A 20714-nucleotide genomic window follows, 5' to 3' on the forward strand; every position below is an offset into this window, starting at 1 on the left:
GTCCCCCGAGTGTGAGCCTGAGCATACATTTATATCCAATAGTGTTTACCACTATTTGGTTTACTGTTGTCCCCCGAGTGTGAGCCTGAGCATACATTTATATCCAATAGTGTTTACCACTATCTGGTTTACTGTTGTCCCCCGAGTGTGAGCCTGAGCATACATTTATATCCAATAGTGTTTACCACTATCTGGTTTAATGTTGTCCCCCGAGTGTGAGCCTGAGCATACATTTATATCCAATAGTGTTTACCACTATCTGGTTTACTGTTGTCCCCCGAGTGTGAGCCTGAGCATACATTTATATCCAATAGTGTTTACCACTATCTGGTTTACTGTTGTCCCTCGAGTGTGAGCCTGAGCATACATTTATATCCAATAGTGTTTACCACTATCTGGTTTACTGTTGTCCCCCGAGTGTGAGCCTGAGCATACATTTATATCCAATAGTGTTTACCACTATCTGGTTTACTGTTGTCCCCCGAGTGTGAGCCTGAGCATACATTTATATCCAATAGTGTTTACCAATCTCTGTTTCGCTGTTGTCCCCCGAGTGTGAGCCTGAGCATACATTTATATCCAATAGTGTTTACCAATCTCTGTTTCGCTGTTGTCCCCCGAGTGTGAGCCTGAGCATACATTTATATCCAATAGTGTTTACCAATCTCTGTTTCGCTGTTGTCCCCTGAGTGTGACCATGGATGAATGTACTAGTATTATACCGTAATTTTACCTCTATCTGGTTCTCTGCTGTCCCCAAGGAGTGAGCATAGCTAGCCGTACCATACGTTTACTATTCCGTAATTTTAGCACTATCTGGTTCGCTCCTGTCCCCAAAGAGTGAGTATAGGTAGCCGTATCATACGTTTACTATTCCGTAATTTTAGCACTATCTGGTTTGCTCCTGTCCCCAAAGAGTGATCATAGGTAGCCGTACCATACGTTTACTATTCCGTAATTTTAGCACTATCTGCTTCGATCCTGTCCCCAAAGAGTGAGTATAGGTAGCCGTACCATACGTTTACTAATTCCGTAATTTTAGAACTATCTGGTTCGCTCCTGTCCCCAAAGAGTAAGCATAGATAGCCGTACCATACGTTTACTATTCCGTAATATCAGCACAATCTGGTTCTCTGCTGTCCCCAAAGAGTGAGCATAGATAGCCGTACTACACGTTTACTATTCCGTAATTTTAGCACTATCTGCTTCTCTGCTGTCCCGAAAGAGTGAGTTTAGGTAGCCGTACTGTACGTTTACTATTCCGTAATTTAAGCACTATCTGGTTCTCTGCTGTCCCCAAAGAGTAAGCATAGGTAGCCGTACCATACGTTTACTATTCCGTAATTTAAGCACTATCTGGTTCGCTCCTGTTCTCAAAGAGTGAGCATAGGTAGATGATGCATACGTTTACTACTCCGTAATTTTAGCACTATCTGGTTCGCTCCTGTCCCCAAAGAGTGAATATAGGTTTACTATTCCGTAATTTTAGCACTATCTGGTTCGCTCCTGTCCCCCAAAGAGTGAGTATAGGTAGCCGTATCATACGTTTACTATTCCGTAATTTTAGCACTATCTGGTTCGCTCCCTGTCCCGAAAGAGTGAGCATAGGTAGCCGTACTATACGTTTACTATTCCGTAATTTTAGCACTATCTGGTTCTCTGCTGTCCCCAAAGAGTAAGTTTAGGTAGCCGTTCCATACCTTTACTATTCCGTAATTTTAGCACTATCTGGTTCGCTCCTGTCCCCAAAGAGTGAGCATAGGTAGTCGTTCCATACGTTTACTATTCCGTAATTTTAGCACTATCTGGTTCTCTGCTGTCCCCAAAGAGTGCGTTTAGGTAGCCGTATCATACGTTTACTATTCCGTAATTTAAGCATTATCTGTTCTCTGCTGTACCCAAAGAGTAAGCATAGGTAGCCGTACCATACCTTTACTATTCCGTAATTTTAGCACTATCTGGTTCGCTCCTGTCCCCCAAAGAGTGAGTATAGGTAGCCGTATCATACGTTTACTATTCCGTAATTTTAGCACTATCTGGTTCGCTCCTGTCCCCCAAAGAGTGAGTATAGGTAGCCGTACCATACCTTTACTATTCCGTAATTTTAGCACTATCTGGTTCGCTCCTGTCCCCAAAGAGTGAGCATAGGTAGTCGTTCCATACGTTTACTATTCCGTAATTTTAGCACTATCTGGTTCTCTGCTGTCCCCAAAGAGTGCGTTTAGGTAGCCGTATCATACGTTTACTATTCCGTAATTTTAGCATTATCTGGTTTGCTCCTGTCCCCAAAGAGTGAGCATAGGTAGCCGTACCATACGTTTACTTTTCCGTAATTTTAGCACTATCTGGTTCTCTGCTGTCTCATGAGTCATAGCATAGCAAATGACATGATGAATGCTACAATGATCTACTATAAATTATATCGACTTCAGACTGATTCAGTTGTTTTGTTCAGTCCTTTTTTTTGGTTCGATTTTCTTTAATGTTTTATATTTGTCGTTTCCTGCTGTTTTGGAGAAGGCCAAATGCAAATATAGCATTTTGAGATATAATTATTTTTAATTTGGTTGTATACACGTAAAAAATAGAATCTTTCAAAAAGGGGGTAGAAAAACGTCAAAAAGAAGGGAAAAAAAGAAGAAAACCATTACGAACAAAAAGTTATTGGAAGAAAAAAACGTCAATTCTGACCGATTACTTTATAAGAAAAAATCAAATTACTTTGCAGTATGTTACATAATTTTCTAATATTTTTTCAGTCATGTGATACTGTTGACGAAACCATGAATGTAATTTATGACGTCACAATCAAACAAGTAGACCCTGACGAAACCATTCAGATTGAATTTAAGGTTGTTCTTCAAGAAAGTGATTTAATATTTGATAAGGTAAGTGAAAATTGGGGTTTTCTGCAATACATCCTTTTACTAACTTTTGAAAACATTTTGCCCGAATGAAGAATTGAGACCAACTAATTTTCATAGAAATAGGGAAATTCATTTTTCACAAACGTTTAAATTTAAGTTTTATATATGTTCTATTTCTTTTTTTATATCGTGCATTTATCTTTGCACCTAATATGGTTTTGCGAACAATTGTCATTATTTTTCGTTATTTGCCCTGTGTTTGTTATATGATTGTTGTTTTACTAACGTCTTAACATTACATTTGTATCATTAAATTTTTTACTGAACCACCGGCGCTTGTGGCATGTATAATAAAATTGAGAATGGAAATGGGGAATGTGTTAAAGAGACAACAACCCGACCAAAGAGCGCAAAACAGCCGAAGGCCACCAATGGGTCTTCAACACAGCGAGAAAATCCCGCCTCTTTTTGTGTTTAAATTGCTTTAATATAAAAATAAGGAGATGAGGTATGATTGCCAATGAGACAACTATCCACCAAAGTTCAAATTAAGCGGATGTAAGAAATAATAGGCAACCGTACGGCCTTCAACAATGAAAAAAAGAACCATACCGTATAGTCGGCTATAAAAGGCCCCGACATAAAAATTATGAAACAATTCATTTGAGAAAACCAATGGCCTAATGTATAACAAAACAATTTACGAAAAACAAATATGACAGACATGAACCGACGACAACCACTAAACTACAGGCTACTGAGTTGGGAGAGGCACATAAAACATATTTGTAAGCGCCCAACCCTCCCCCTAACCGGGGACAGTGTAACAGCACAACATAAGAACAAACTATAAAAATCAGTTGAAAAAAAGCTTAACTCATCAAATGGATACAAAGCAGATAAAATCACACAATAACACGGACCAAACGTGGCAGGGTATTTATCCATCCCTCATCCCTAACAAGAAGGACACTAAGTACAGATCTGAGAGTACTCGCAGTTACTGACAGCTAGTTCAAAGCCAATGACAACTAAAAAAAAAAAATCATGTATCTAAGACTAAAATATCAATCAGTATACATAACATCCAATGGATTTAGTGTAAAGACGTCATTTACGATCAGAGAAAAACATCACCTTGTGCAATGCCAAAATAAAGGTATCGACAGATTGTAGTATCGCTAAAGTGCATATGTGTATAACAAAACTATTTAGTATGATTTTAATTTACTGATAACAAAATCAATATTTATACTAATAAAAACAACATTCAAAGATCTAATTACAGTGTTGAATTTGTAACCTTTTAGAATAAGTTTATTTAAAGGATTGATAAGTTTACCCGGATCGTATATAAATTTCCATATATTCATAAAATGTTTCTTTATCATACATTTCGTACTTGTTACTGCGATTTTGAATATTTGATAAAGATGGAAACTCCAGACCTGTATCGTATACTCTGTATCACACCTCCTGTATCGCATCTCTTTTGGAACATCTCGTCACTGTTTTCGAAATTTTATCTATCGAGACGTCAAACTGTGAAGAAAAAGATGACATTTTCGACTGATTTTAATAGTTAGCTTGAAAAATAGTTCATGGACTTATCTTTATCAAAATGGCTTGATAATGTATGAAGATTATCTATACCATTTTTCATGAACAAATCACCGATGATTTTTTTACATTAAAAATGCCGTTTTTGTTTTTGTTTTCTAAAATCATGAAAATTTGATAAAAATGAATTATTTTCAAAGAATTGTAACACAAATATAGAGCATACTTATTTTAAAAAGATATTCCAAATGTTTTTTTTTCTGAAAATCGGCTCTCTGCTTGAAGACCCATAAGTAGCCTTGGGCTGATTTTCCATTCTCTTTTCTATTGTGTTTATCTTTTCAAACAAAAAAAATCTAGGTATGCCTGTTAAAAGGATGATATTTCGAAGAAAACGTCTAAAATTTCGACCCATTTATCTCTAAAAGTAGCGTATGAAGGTTTGTTTTTATTTCAAATTTGAATTGCTGATACATTATAGCTTGTATACAAATTATCGTCCAAAAATCATCCTGGGCTCCAAACTGTATCGTATGTCCATAAGCCCCACTCCGCGGACAATGGAAATGGGAGAAAAAAAAAACGCATTTTCATCAGGCAAAAGTTACATCAATACTAAAAGCATAGCAGTGAATAGGCGTATTCTTCAGGCATAAGTATCCTCAATACTAAAACATAGCAGTGACCAGACCTATAAAATTAACAAGCATAAGTAACGCGGTAGGTATAGTGTCCGGCTGAGATCGTGTTTTTTCAAGTGAATCGGTCCACTTTTGTTCGAGTGTAGATCAGGTTTTTTCTAGTGACATTACATGCGATCAGATCAATTTACTGCTATTTTGTAAGTATAATAGTTTTATTCATGGCTGTTCGTCTCAATCTGATTACTATAGGGGAACAAGATACGCACAATTTCCTTGAATTTCTCTTAAAAGTCAGCGTTTTACATTGTCCGTTTTTTTTCGAGAGCAACATTCAAAACGTCCAGGTTTTTTAACAAGCGGTCTGGTTTTTACATCCTGAACGCTCAAAGCCGAAAATGTGACAGCCAGAGATTAAAAGATACGAAACAGTTGAACAGCTCTATTACCAAAAGGCACATAAAAAAGGTCTCCATCTAAGGTTCAATTTTGCAATTTGTTTGCAATTTATAAACAGACAAATTAAGATGATTAATTGTTGGTTGCTTAACTTCCAGTGGCAAACATTTCATGCATGTTCAGGACGAGAACATATTAACAATAAATACAATAGGTAGGTCTTGTAGAAGTAGCCTTTCGGGATGAAGGTCAGGAAATTTAGACTGCCACTACAAACTGAGTGTATATTGAATAGGGACAGAAATTTTGCCTTGCAACAGGCCACCTTCAGACCCCTGAAAGAGTTGTTGCAAGGCTTGTTAACTTGCAGAGAGCATGGGACGCTCTCTACACGCCCATTCAGACCAGACGTGACTGTGTACTTGTACATCCAGCACAGACCAATTTGGCAAGGGTTTTAATGCCGGTCGGAAGAGTACTTTATTTAGTGACCATATTTCTTTTCCCCAGTCCCCCTTGGAGGTAAACAATTTAAGAAAGCTTTGTTATTAATCATGTCAGTACTGACTCCAGAGCAGATGATTAACCTGGGGGAGTTATCCAATGTATTTAATAAACAATGAAATAAATAATCAATAAGCTTTAATACGATCCTTTTGAAATAAAATAAAATGAAAACGAAATGTGTGTATAATATGCGTATACCTCACAAAGATACATTGTTAATTTTTATTCTTTTCATTTCTGATTGAAAGAAAGCTATGACGGAGCTTTATTTCTATGTGACCAAGCATAACATACGCTTGATCAGACTCCTCTTCACAGTAGGAGCATTTAAACATTGTTCTTGTTTTCCATTTCTAGAACAATAAAACATATTACCATCAAGACACATTTAGGATGTACAAATTGAAGTTTCTGTTAAAAAACACACATTTACCCGCTTTACACACTATGTGTACATCCGTCTTGATCCAACATGACGGTGCTCACATAAAGATTGTTCACATCACGTAAATTTACTGTATGGAATCGACATCGGTAAACGTATGTGTGAATCTATAAACATGGGCACACGGGTGTGGACATTTTGGGTCGATCCAAACATACGTAAACCTGTGATTACAGTGGACGTGCATGATGTGAACAGTCTTTACTTGGGTGACATATTTGATATTTCCAAATTTAAGTATTCTTACGTCCATGTTATTTATAAGAATTGGAGAACAACAATACTAATATGATATTACCATGATTATTACGTGATTATTTCTGTATTGGCCTTGTTATTGGTCCGAGGCTTGCTGTGATGGCGAAACAAATAACAGGGCCAATACAGAAATAATCACGTACCGATATCTGTATTAATTAACTACAGTTTGTGTTTTATTTTATTTCACAATGGTTTAGCATTTTTTACCTTGAAATGATACTACCCAAATCTGAGTTTCCTTTTATAAGCTACATAGTCAACTGATCTAATGCTGTTTCGAGGTGTCTTCTACATTTTTGATGAATTTCTAACTCTTTTCAGTTGCTATAAAGTTTTACAATTCATATTTAGACGTAGCACATTAATAGTAATTGTAAAGATACTGCCTTGCAAGAGAGACGCCGAAACAAAAGGATTAAATAAAACTAGAAGTTGAAAAGCTAATGAGACAACTATCTATAGACCAACTGACCAAAGAACAAAGACTTCAACAATTACAGGCCACCCTTCAACAATTCAAATGCCTGGTTCGTTGCACGAACCTGAAATAATTATATTATCTGCTAACAAAAAGCTTTTTTCAATGAATGTGACCGTCTCCAGCTTGAAATATGTGCCCCACTGAAAGTTTTGTCATGTTTATGGTTTGTAATTAAAACAAAGTCTTCCAAACGACAGTTTATATCTGTGTTGTTGTTCGTCCTGACTTTCGATCTACAATCTAGAGACGTTCCGAAATCCTGTATTGGCTGGATTAGAACTCGGCCAATACGAAAAAAAAAATCATTATTGGCCGAGTTGACACTTTTGTATAGCAGTTTTCTTCATATTAAGTCTAGTAACAGGGTAGTTAATTAATAAATGTATATACAAATGCACAATAATGAAAAGTACGTGTTAATACAGCATTATCAAACTTGACATTTGTTTCATGTTTTGAAGATTTCTTTATTAGAATCTTTTCATTGTTTTAAACGGAAATGCACGGACATATTACTTTTTTAACCATAGGATTTTTTTCCTTTTTCATACGGACGCACTCGAAAATACACGGACTGCTCTCGAAAATACACGGACATATAAAAATGAATTTACTCTCCAAAATGTTCATATCGATGCAATGACAAGAATTTTTGTAAAAGTCTGTATACCTAAGTATATATAGATTCCATGTATGCATTTCCTTTGACATTTGCATCGGTATGTGTATAGAAATAGCTTTAATCTATATTTTGGAATAAAGCATTGTAAGACTGAAATAAAAGTTTTTAAAACAACAAAATGTAGGATTGATAATATCTTTTTATCAAATACTTATTAACCTTGTATGATCTTGTATATTAGGTTCATGTGTCTTTTTTTTTAACGTCTTACTAGAATGGATGTCTGTTTGTTTACATTTTTGATCATATTCACTTGAAAAAACGTGGTCGCACTCGAAAAAACCCGATCAAATCACTCGAAAACACACGATCCCAACCGGACACTATACCTACTACATGTAACTAGTAACGCCAATAATAAAAAGCATAGCAGTGAATATGCGTATATTTATGAGTTATCACAAACATCAATACAAAAAGCATAGCAGTGACTAGGCGTATTCAACATGCATCAGAAACGTCAATACAAAAAGCATAGCAGTGACTAAGCGTATTCAACATGCATCAGAAACGTCAATACAAAAAGCGTAACAGTGACAAGGCGTATTTAAAATGCATCATACACGTCAATACTAAAAGCATAGTAGTGAATATTCATATTCATCAGGCATCAGTAACGTCAATACAAAAAGCATAGTAGTGAATATGCATATTCATTAGGCATCAGTAACGTCAATACTAAAAGCATAGTAGTGAATATGCATATTCATCAGGCATCAGTAACGTCAATACTAAAAGCATAGTAGTGAATATGCATATTCATCAGGCATCAGTAACGTCAATACAAAAAGCATAGTAGTGAATATGCATATTCATTAGGCATCAGTAACGTCAATACTAAAAGCATAGTAGTGAATATGCATATTCATTAGGCATCAGTAACGTCAATACTAAAAGCATAGTAGTGAATATGCATATTCATTAGGCATCAGTAACGTCAATACTAAAAGCATAGTAGTGAATATGCACATTCATCAGGCATCAGTAACGTCAATACAAAAAGAATAGCAGTGACTAGACATTAAGCCCTTTTCTACTGATTTTTATGGTTTGTTCATATGTTGTACTGCTATACCACTGTTCAGGTTAGGGGAAGGGTTGGGCACCCGCTAACATGTTAAACACCACCACATCTTCTGTATGTGCCTGTCCAGAGTCAGGATCCTGTAATGCAGTGGTTGTCGTTTGTTGCTGTATACCATATTTGTATTTCGTTCATTGATTTTTACATAAATCGGGCCGTTGGTTCTCTCGTTTGAGTGGTTTTACATTTGTCATTTTGGGGCATTTTATAGCTGACTATGCGGTATGGGTTTTGCTCATTGATGAAACCGTACGGTGAACTATAGTTGTTAACTTCTATGTCATTCGGTCTCTGGTGGAGTGATGTCTCATTAGCAGTTATACCACATCTTATGTTTATATATTCATCAGGCATCAGGACTAATGACTATGCATATTCACCAGGCATCAGGACTAATGACTATGCATATTCAACAAGCATCAGTCACGTCGATAATAAAACTTTTTAAGCATAGCAGTGAATAATCATATCTATTGGGCCTCAGAAACGACAATACAAGAAGCATAGCAGTGAATATGCATATTCATCAGGCATTAGTAACGTCATTACAAAAAGCATAGCAGTGAATATGCATATTTATCAGGCACCAGAAACGTCTATACAGAAAGCATAGCAGTGACTAGGCATATTTGTCAGGCATCAGAAACTTCAATACATAAAACGTAGCAGTGACTAGGCGTATTCAACAGGCATAAGTAATTTTATTACTAAAAAGCCTAGGAGTGAATAGGCGTATTCATCAGGCATAAGTAACGCCATTACAAAAAAGCCTGGGATTGCATAGGTGTATTCATCAAGCATCAGTCACGTCATTACTCAAAAGCATAGGAGTGAATAGGCGTATTCATCAGGCATCAGCCACGTCATTACTCAAAAGCATAGGAGTGAATAGGCGTATTCATCAGGCATAAGTAACGTCATTACCCAAAAGCATAGGAGTGAATAGGCGTATTCATCAGGCCTAAGTAACGCCATTACTAAAAAGCATAGGAGTAAATAGGAGTATTCATCAGGCATCAGTCACGTGAATACTAAAAACAAAGCAGTGACTATGCATTTCGAAGTCGATTGTCTTTCTTTACCCCGCAGGCTCGTTATTAAACTGTGTTTCACTCTTTCCTGGCTGTTTGTAAAGTCTAAAAAAAACGTACTTAGAATACTGTAATTGTCCAATTGGTATTTTCTGTCTCTGTTTGTAAAGACTAAATAAACGTACTTAGAACACTGTAATTAAAATGTTCTTGTTGTTTTATTATTTTTTGCTTTGGTTTGCCTGTGGGATACGCCTGATCACTTTTTGTTTTAGTATTACTATAGCCACTGTGTTTCATCGCCTCAGGAAATTAGGTACTATTGAAGCGGTGAGAAAGGACAAAAAATAAGCAAGTTAAGATCTTCTTTTATTTAAACCATTTCAATCAATTTGATGAGGTTAACGCTTGTGAAATATTTTTCTTAATGTATGCTGCTTTATGTTTTTGTGCTAATAAGTACCAAACAAAGACAATATTTAGTGTATAACATGTGCATCTAGTACCTGACAAAGACAGTATTTAGTGTATAACATGTACACCAAGTACCTGAAAATTTCGTGATCGGTTGTCTTTCGTCGCCTTGTCATTTTTACTCATACTCATCATGCCATAGAGTGTCTAATCGCTGTTAACTTAACTTTGGTACCTATTCATTTCTTTTAATAACATACATTTTTGTAACATTTTTTATAGTACTTGGAAACAAAATATTCAGATTTCAAACATTTAGCATTCACTATTTAAAGCAAAATGAAATAAATTGTACCATGTTAATTAAAAGAGAGGCGAAAGATACCAGAGGGACATTCAAACTCATAAGTCGAAAATAAACTGACAACGCCATGGCTAAAAAAGAAATAAACCAACAGACAAACAATAGTACACAAAACACAACAAAGAAAACTAAAGACTGAGCAACACGAACCCCACCAAATCTGGGGGTGATCTCAGGTGTCACGGAAGGGTAAGCAGATCCTGCTCCACATTAAATCTACACTAGCCTTCTTAAGATATATTCTGGCTAATGAATTCGGACATACCGTGAAATTGTCGTTATTTTTCGTTAATACTAATTGGAATGATTTAAATGGAAGAAGATCTAAACTTGTTTATTTTTTGTCCTTTTTCACCGCTTCGATAGTACCCAATTTCCGGTTGCGATGAAACACAGTCGCTAATGCTAAAACAAAAAGTGATCAGGCGTATCCCACAGGCAAACGGAACGCATGATATAATTTAAAAACAACAATATCAGTTTAATAACAGTGTTATTAATACGTTTAGTTAGCCTATACAAACAGACAGAAAATACCAATTGGACAAATAGAGTGTTATGAGTACGTTTAGTTAGCCTTAACAAACAGACAGCAATACCAATTGGACAAATAGAGTGTTATGAGTACGTTTAGTTAGCCTTTACAAACAGACAGCAATACCAATTGGACAAATAGAGTGTTATGAGTACGTTTAGTTAGCCTTTACAAACAGACAGAAAATACCAATTGGACAAATAGAGTGTTATGAGTACGTTTAGTTAGCCTTTACAAACAGACAGAAAATACCAATTGGACAAATAGAGTGTTATGAGTACGTTTAGTTAGCCTTTACAAACAGACAGAAAATACCAATTGGACAAATAGAGTGTTATGAGTACGTTTAGTTAGCCTTTACAAACAGACAGAAAATACCAATTAGACAAATAGAGTGTTATGAGTACGTTTAGTAAGCCTTTACAAACAGACAGCAATACCAATTGGACAAATACAGTGTTATGAGTACGTTTAGTTAGCCTTTACAAACAGACAGAAAATACCAATTGGGCAAATAGAGTGTTATGAGTACGTTTAGTTAGCCTTTACAAACAGACAGAAAATACCAATTGGACAAATACAGTGTCTTAATATAAAAACAAGAAGATGTGGTATGATAGCAAATGAGACAATTCTCTATCAGAGACCAAACCCTACCAAATGAACGCAGGTATACAATATTAAAAATTATATACAGGAAATACCAGAAGTTACACTATATATTCAAAAATGGTAAGCATATCCGAGCTTCATATAAATTTCATGATAAACAATGTACTTAGAAAAGGGGTAAATGAGACAATTCTCCACCAGAGACCAAGCCCCACCAAAGAACGCAGGTATACAAGATTAAAAATTATATACAGGAAATACCAGAAGTTACACTATATATTCAAACATAGTAAGCATATCCGAGCTTCATATTAATTTCATGATAAACAATGTACTGAGAAAAAGGGAACGTGTTATTTCAGGTATCCGCTATTCTATTCAAATCAACTGGAGAAGTCATAACAACAAGTAGGAGAGACTATACAATCAAATCCTCGAATGCAACATTTCAGGTACTGACGACTACACAATTAACTCCTTGAATGCAACATTTCAGGTACTGACTACTATACAATTCTATCCTTTCGATGCAACATCTCAGGTACTGACTACTATACAATTCTATCCTTGGATGAAACATCTCAGACACTGACTACTACACAATTATATCCTTGAATGAAACATCTCAGGTACTGACTACTACACAATCAAATCATTGAATGCAACATTTCAGGCACTGACTACTACACAATTATATCCTTGAATACAAAATTTCAAGTACTGACTACTATACAATTAAATCCTTGAATGCAACATTTCAGGTACTGACTACTACACAATTAAATCCTTGGATGCAACATTTCAGGTACTGACTACTATACAATTCTATCCTTGGATGCAACATCTCAGGTACTGACTACTTAACAATTCTATCCTTCAATTCAACATCTAAGGTACTGACTACTACACATTTTTATCCTTGAATGCAACATCTCAGATACTGACTACTATACAATTCTATCCTTGAATGGAACATCTCAGGTACTGACTACTATACAATTCTATCCTTGAATGCAACATCTCAGGTACTGACTATTATACAATTCTATCCTTGAATGCAACATCTCAGGCACTGACTACTATACAATTCTATCCTTGAATGCAACATCTCAGGCACTGACTAATATACAATTCTATCCTTTAATGCAACATCTCAGGCACTGACTACTACACAATTAAATCCTTGAATGCAACATTTCAGGTACTGACTACTACACAATTCAATCCTTGAATGCAACATCTCAGGCACTGACTACTATACAATTCTATTCTTGGATGCAACATCTCAGGTACTGACTACTATACAATTATATCCTTGAATGCAACATCTCAGGCTCTGACTACTTTACAATTCTATCTTTCAATGCAACATCTCAGGCACTGACTACTATACAATTATATCCTTGAATGCAACATCTCAGGCACTGACTACTATACAATTCTATCCTTGAATGCAACATCTCAGGTACTGACTACTATACAATTCTATCCTTGAATGCAACATCTCAGACACTGACTACTATACAATTCTATCCTTGAATGCAAAATCTCAGGTACTGACTACTATATAATTCTATCCTTTAATAAAACATTTCAGGCACTGACTACTATACAATTCTATCCTTGAATGCAACATCTCAGGTACTGACTACTATACAATTCTATCCTTGAATGCAACATCTCAGGTACTGACTACTATACAATTCTATCCTTGAAAGCAACATCTCAGACACTGACTACTATACAATTCTATCCTTGAATGCAACATCTCAGACACTGACTACTGTACAATTCTATCCTTGAATGCAACATCCCAGGCACTGACTCCTATACAATTCTATCCTTTAATGTAACATTTCAGGCTCTGACTACTATACAATTCTATCCTTGAATGCAACACTTAGTACCTTAAAATTCCATCCTTGAATGCAACACTTAGTACCTTACAATTGCATTCTTGAATGCAACACTTAGTACCGTACAATTCCATCCTTGAATGCAACACCTAGTACCGTACAATTTCATCCTTGAATGCAACACTTAGTACCTTACTATTCCATTCTTGAATGCAACACTTAGTACCTTACAATTCCATCCCTGAATGCAAAACTAAGTACCTTACAATTTCATCCATGAATGCAACACTTAGTACCTTACAATTCCATCCTTGAGTGCAACACTTAGTACCTTACAATTCCATCCTTGAATGCAACACTTAGAACCTTTTAGTTCTATCCTTTAATGCAACACTTAGAACCTTACAATTCCATCCTTTAATGCAACACTTAGAACCTTTCAATTGCATTCTTGAATGCAACACTTAGTACCGTACAATTCCATCCTTGAATGCAACACTTAGTACCGTACAATTCCATCCTTGAATGCAACACTTAGTACCTTACTATTCCATTCTTGAATGCAACACTTAGTACCTTACAATTCCATCCCTGAATGCAAAACTAAGTACCTTACAATTTCATCCATGAATGCAACACTTAGTACCTTACAATTCCATCCTTGAATGCAACACTTAGAACCTTTTAGTTCTATCCTTTAATGCAACACTTAGAACCTTACAATTCCATCCTTTAATGCAACACTTAGAACCTTTCAATTGCATCCATGAATGCAACAATTTTATACATTTTTCTCAGGCTCTAACGCACTAATGTTTTTTTTGTCATGCATTAAAATATGAATAACGGTTCTGTTGGTTTTATTTTTCAATTTTAATTTCAATTAAGGGAAATCGACATAGTGTTTGCGTAAAGATAAATATGCATGCGAATTTATGTAGGAGATAAATTGTATATTTCTGAGTCTGTGTTAAGTATAGGGGTAAATTCAGTAAAACTAGATGTGTCGGAACGACATGAATGGCCCCGTTTGCTTGAAGCCATTTTTATGAGTGGAAGTCCACAGTCTGTAATTTCGGCAAAAATCAGCATCTATGTAACTCATCATAGTAGACTCACATACTAAAAATTTGTAAGGGTTCCGCGGAACCCAGTGTCTCGCCTACTTTTCTGTTAATCGCAGGCTCAACAAAAATGAGGTAGTAAATCAATAAAAATATTCCTCTTGATACTATCTTCTGATTGTAAGAAGCTTCTGTCCAAGTTTGGTAAAAATCCAGGAGAGTTTATGAATCCAATAAATGTTTAAAAAAATTTAAATGCAGACTGAATGTAATGTTAACTGGAAGAAAACAAAATTTCCTTCTAGATACTAGCATTTGATCATAAACAAGCTTCTGTCCAAGTTTGGTTCAAATCCAAAATAGTATAAGAAAGTTATTAAAATTTTAAAAACTTTAACCACAGAGTGAATATGTTGTTTCCTGGCAGAAAATCTAAGTCCATTTAAAAGTAAAATACGGAAAAAATGGATTTATTTTTTTACAAAATTTCCTTCTAGATACTAGCTTTTGATCATAAGCAAGCTTCTGTCCAAATTTGGTACAAATCCAAAATAGTATAAGAAAGTTATTAAAATTTTAAAAACTTTAACCACAGAGTGAATGTAATATTTCCCGGCAGAAAAACTAAGTCCATTTATAAGTAAAATACGAAAAAAATGGATTTATTTTTCCAAAATTTCCTTCTAGATACTATCTTATGATCATAAACAAGCTTCTGTCCAAGTTTGGTAGAAATCCAGGATAGTTTAAGAAAGTTATTAAAATTTCAAAAACTTTAACCACAGAGTGAATATTTGTGGACGCCGCCGACGACAACGACGACGACGACGACGGAACGTACGATCGCTATGTCTCGCTTTTTCGACTAAAGTCGAAGGCTCGACAAAAATCAGCTGAATATGTGAAGTGTTTATATAAAAAAAAAACATATACTACAGAACCATATACTATACAAAACCATTTATTATATAAAACCATAGACTACACAAAACCATATACTATACAAAACTATATACTATACAAAACCACATTTTATACAAATCCATTACCTATTCTTAACCATATACTATACAAAAACATATATTATATAAAACCATATACTACACAAAACCATATACTGTACAAACCACATAATACAAAACCATATACTGTACAAAACCACATACTACACAAAACGACACACTATACACAACAGCATTCTATACAAAACCATATACTACACAAAACCATATGATGTACAAAACCATATGATATACAAACCACATAATACAAAACCATATTCTATACAAAACCATATACTATATAATACCATATACTATAAAAAATCATATACTATACTACACCTATGATATACAAAATCATATACTATACAAAACCATATACTATACAAAACCATATACTATATACTACAACAATACACTATAATGTAAAGACAACCATATTTTGTACAAAAACATATACTTTACACAACCACATACTATACACAACCACATACCATAAAAAAACCATATACTATACAAAACCATATGTTATACAAAACCATATACTATACAACACTATATTACATACAAAACCACACTATCCTTAACCATATACTATACAAAACCATATAACATACAAAACCACACTATGCTTAAACATATACTATACAAAACCATATAATATACAGAATCATATACTTGAAAAAAACTTAATACTACACAAATTATAGCCTGTAGCCTGTAAAAAAAAATAAGTGCCAGCAGGTAATAAAAAAAGAAACAGAAACAGAAAACTATTATATAAGCAGTTATAGATATGTGACTGAAAAACGAGAGAATGAAAAGATATCAAGAAGGAATCAAAAACCAGAATGAATGATTATTAAAAAAAAAAAAGACAACGCCATGGCAAAAACAAAGTCAACGAAATAAGAATCGAAAGTCATTAAATCACTTAATCGTAAACTAAAGATTGTACAACAAGTATTTAACACAAAATCGGGTACTTACAATGAATTGTGTTTGATAGTGTAATTCCTGCATTTAAATTATTTTAAGGTGACGTCTGAGATTTTTCCAAAGGATTTTGCTGCGGAAACTGGCAGAATATCACTTTGGATAATTATTGGTGGATGTTTAGGAGGTTTGGCATTACTTGTAATACTTGGTGTAGTTTTATGGAAGGTATGAACAATATACATGCACACGTACGTAGAATAACCATAATCGAAGTTTCAAATCGGAATGATCTATACATAAAATAGAAATATTCTGTTATTAAGATACATAACCATTAAGAATGTACAAATAAAAAGATGTGGTATGATTGTCAATGAGACATATTTCCACCGGAGACCGAACGACGTAGAATTTAGGCACTGGCCACGGTTACATTGAAATGTAACAATAATAATAAAAGTTATTGTTACATTGGAGACCGTTTAATTACGAATGTAATAATAATATTTGTGTCTACGGTTACGTTGTGTTATTGTTACGCTAATGCACTCCAATGTATGCTGGAACTAGTAATATGTATTTAAACAAAACTTAAAAAACTTTTATTTGAATTTTAAAATATTGCATACATTTTTTTTAAATTTTTATTTACAAGGCAGTTATAATAATAGGTATCCATTCATCCATTGTTCAAAGTATAATGACAGTAATAAGGGTAGGTGTGCAGTTAAATACATAGAAGTGAACACTTTTCTTCTTAACATCAAAATATTGAACTATATTTTTCGCCTTTGGCACTACTAAACTGTAGTAGGATCTTGAAGAACATTTAAACAATTAATACATAAAACTATTTAAATACTATTTGTTGTATAATAATAATAATGATAATAATAATAATGATTATATTAATACTAATAATTAAGCAACAAAACTGTAGAAGGTTAAAGTTTAATAAATCAAACGTAACAATAACACAACGTAACCGTAGACACGAATATTATTGTTACATTTGTAATTAATCAGTTCCTTACCCAACCCTGCATTCCGGCAATTAGTCTCCACTGTAACAATAACTTTTTTTATTATTGTTACATTTCAGTGTAACCGTAGCCAGTGCCTAGAATTTAACTATAGGTCACCGAACGACCTTCAACAATGGGCGAAACCCGTACCATATGACAAGCTATACTATAGGTTGACAAATGTAAAACAATTCAAATGAGAAATCGAAAGGCCTGATCTATGTAAAATAAAAATAAACGAAAAACAAAAAAAAAGGTAAAATATGATATATACAGCAACAAACAGTGACAGTCACATACAGAATGTGGCGGGGTTAAACATGTTTTCGGGCGCCGAACCCTCCCCTAACATTGGACAGTGGTGTAACAGCACAACATTAGAACAAATTATAAGTATCAGTTGAAAAAGGCTTGATTCAATAGATAGACACACAAAATAAAACTAATAAAAAGACTTATGACACTAAGCACCAATCTGAGAGTACTCGCAGTCAATCTAGTTGTCAAGTTGGATTTTTATGGGTTGGAGGGGTCGTGTTACTCAGTCATTAGTCTTTTTTAAATTCGCAAGACAGTCTTTAAAAGGGTATTTGTCAGCAAAACAACGAACATAAACCTGGTCATATTGATACGGCAATATCACTGTATCCATGATATGATTAATCCTTGATATCCACAAAATCCGTGTCTACGAGTAAGCCAAGATTCTGATACGAGTTTGGGGAATGTAAGGAATGGTTAATGCCCTCTAAAAGCTGTGTTTCGGTTAGTTTCTTATTTTCATATCAATATTCGAAATGTCACAAGATAGAAGTAAAACGAAAATGACACTATATACATTGTATGCGTCCGAAGCACTTTATTTTACCTTCATCAACAACGTTCAAAAACATATTTGAAATCTAGGAAGAATAAGTACCGAAATATGCGAAGAGCTAAACGACCAAAATTTGACCTAAAAATAGTAGCCCAATCAATCAAAAGTCCATTTTTTAATGCGAATGAAGAACAAAAAATGCCGACTTTTATTATTTGTTATTATGTTGTGCCGTTACATCACTGTCCATGTTAGGGGGGTCGAGGGTTGGAGCACCCGCAAACATGTTTAACCCCGCCACATTCTGTATGTGCCTGTTCCAAGTTAGAAACCTGTAATTTAGTGGTTGTCGTTTGTTGCTGTATATCATATTTGTTTATTGTTTAATAATTATGTTCTTATTTTACAAAATATTTTACCATATATCGTAGGAAAAAACCAAGGAGTCCGAATATCTGACAAATATTCCTAAACCTGACCTAAGTACATCCTTAAGTCAGGTTTAGGAACTTTTGTCAGATGTTCGGACTCCTTGGTTTTTTCCCTACGATACAGGGTAAAATATTTTGCCCAATAACACCCATTTTTCTTTTCATATAAGACTTCAATAGCTCATAAAAGGTCATTTGCCAAAATTTAAGCAGATTCTAGATTTCTTTTCTTTCGAATTGAGAACCAAATAATACCAATGCAAATATAAGGTAAAAGTCCGAGTCAGCCTTTTCCCGCCAGTTAAAAAAAAATAAATATCTCAAAAAGGAGCTCCTTAACCTATAAATATTTTTAGCTTATTTTGTCCTTAATTAATGCTCATGTGATTTATAGTACCAATTTTAAATTCTAGATTTTTTTTCATTTCACCTAAGTACATCCTTAACTAAGAAAAAAAATCTTAAAAAAATCATTTATGGTTTTCAAATTTCGCCTTAAGAAATTTGTGCGACTTCAATAATCCGGTATGTTCAATAACCTCAGGTAAGTCAGCTATTGATTTATTTTTCTAAACAGAAGTAAGATAATCATGAATAGTAGTTACATGAGGATCAATCATGATTTTGTGAAAAAAATCACCAAAAGGTGTGCAGCGTTTTTAATGTCCGTCAGTATATGTACTACTTTCATGTATGTTCTTTCCGACCGAGCCCGAATTAGTGGTTCTATACCTTTAGGGGTCATTTGGTCTCTGGTAGAGAGTTGTCTAATTGGCAATCATACCACGCCTTCTTATTTTTTTAATGATTGTCTTCATTTATAACTGAAAACTATCTTATCTCAAATATTAACATAAAAAAAAAACCGTTACAGGTTCAAGAACTATATTTTTCCTTGAGCCTATCGCAATTAAACTGCATTGAAAGTGCTATGCAAGGATCGTAGACACATGCAGTCACAGTATATTAAATTAAGACTGCTATTGATATCAATCCCGATTTACTTATTGTTACGTTTGTGACCGGATCAGTGGTGAAGTTTAATCCAGGAACATGTTTGTACGGAAATCTGTATCATACTTTTTGGTCAATAATATGACAGAAAATAGCGGTGAAATGTGAGGCAGATAACTGAAAATAAGGTTTAATGTATTTGTTTTTACTAGGTTGGATTTTTCCAAAGGAAAAAGAAAGACGACATGAACAAATGGAAAAGACAGTCTGGGTATTATGCCTCCAGGAATAGTCAATATGTTGATCATGTTCCGAGACAATCAGACATGGTTAACTCTGTCCACTGGTAAAGTCGGGTCAATCAAACAATATATAACTGTGTCCACTCACTGGTCAAGCCATCTAAAAAGATAGTATTCGTGATATTGCAAACATAAGTAATTCAATTCAGTTGTTATTTCTCATTGCTCTTATTATTTATAACTAAGCTTTTTTCTAAGAGGCGTAAGTAAGTCTTGTGTCATGAATGTATTAAAACGGGGCATATTAACATTCCGTTTATAATGTTGGTACATATTCAGTCTGGTTATTGTTTATATAGAACATTAAAATTGTTCTACTGTTGTAAATAATTGGTAAACATTGTAAATAATACTATATTGTAAAATTTGGGTAGACATATTATTTTTAACCGGGTGAGGTATAAAAAAAAGCCACAAAATCTTTTTAAAAAATGGGAATAGT

The 20714-nt window shown here is 34.4% G+C and overlaps 1 protein-coding gene across 13 annotated transcripts in view; it reads left to right on the plus strand.

Moving 5' to 3' along the window:
* The window catches only part of LOC127731261 (integrin alpha-9-like), a 100141-nt gene extending 79812 nt beyond the window's left edge, over nt 1-20329 (plus strand). For 11 of the 13 annotated variants that reach the window (XM_052240293.1, XM_052240297.1, XM_052240295.1 and 8 more), the window contains 4 exons: nt 2760-2888; nt 12246-12335; nt 16843-16968; nt 20183-20327. In XM_052240293.1, the coding sequence (XP_052096253.1) occupies nt 2760-2888; nt 12246-12335; nt 16843-16968; nt 20183-20320 (483 nt within the window). In that variant the 3' untranslated portion in view covers nt 20321-20327. Of the gene's footprint in view, nt 1-2759; nt 2889-12245; nt 12380-16842; nt 16969-20182 lie in introns of those variants that run through there. The other 2 variants (XM_052240298.1, XM_052240306.1) reach the window with 2 other exon arrangements.
* The last annotated feature ends 385 nt before the right edge of the window (nt 20330-20714 follow it).

This window comes from Mytilus californianus, unplaced genomic scaffold, assembly GCF_021869535.1.
Source record: "Mytilus californianus isolate M0D057914Y unplaced genomic scaffold, xbMytCali1.0.p SCAF_2, whole genome shotgun sequence".
Lineage (NCBI taxonomy): Eukaryota > Metazoa > Mollusca > Bivalvia > Mytilida > Mytilidae > Mytilus > Mytilus californianus.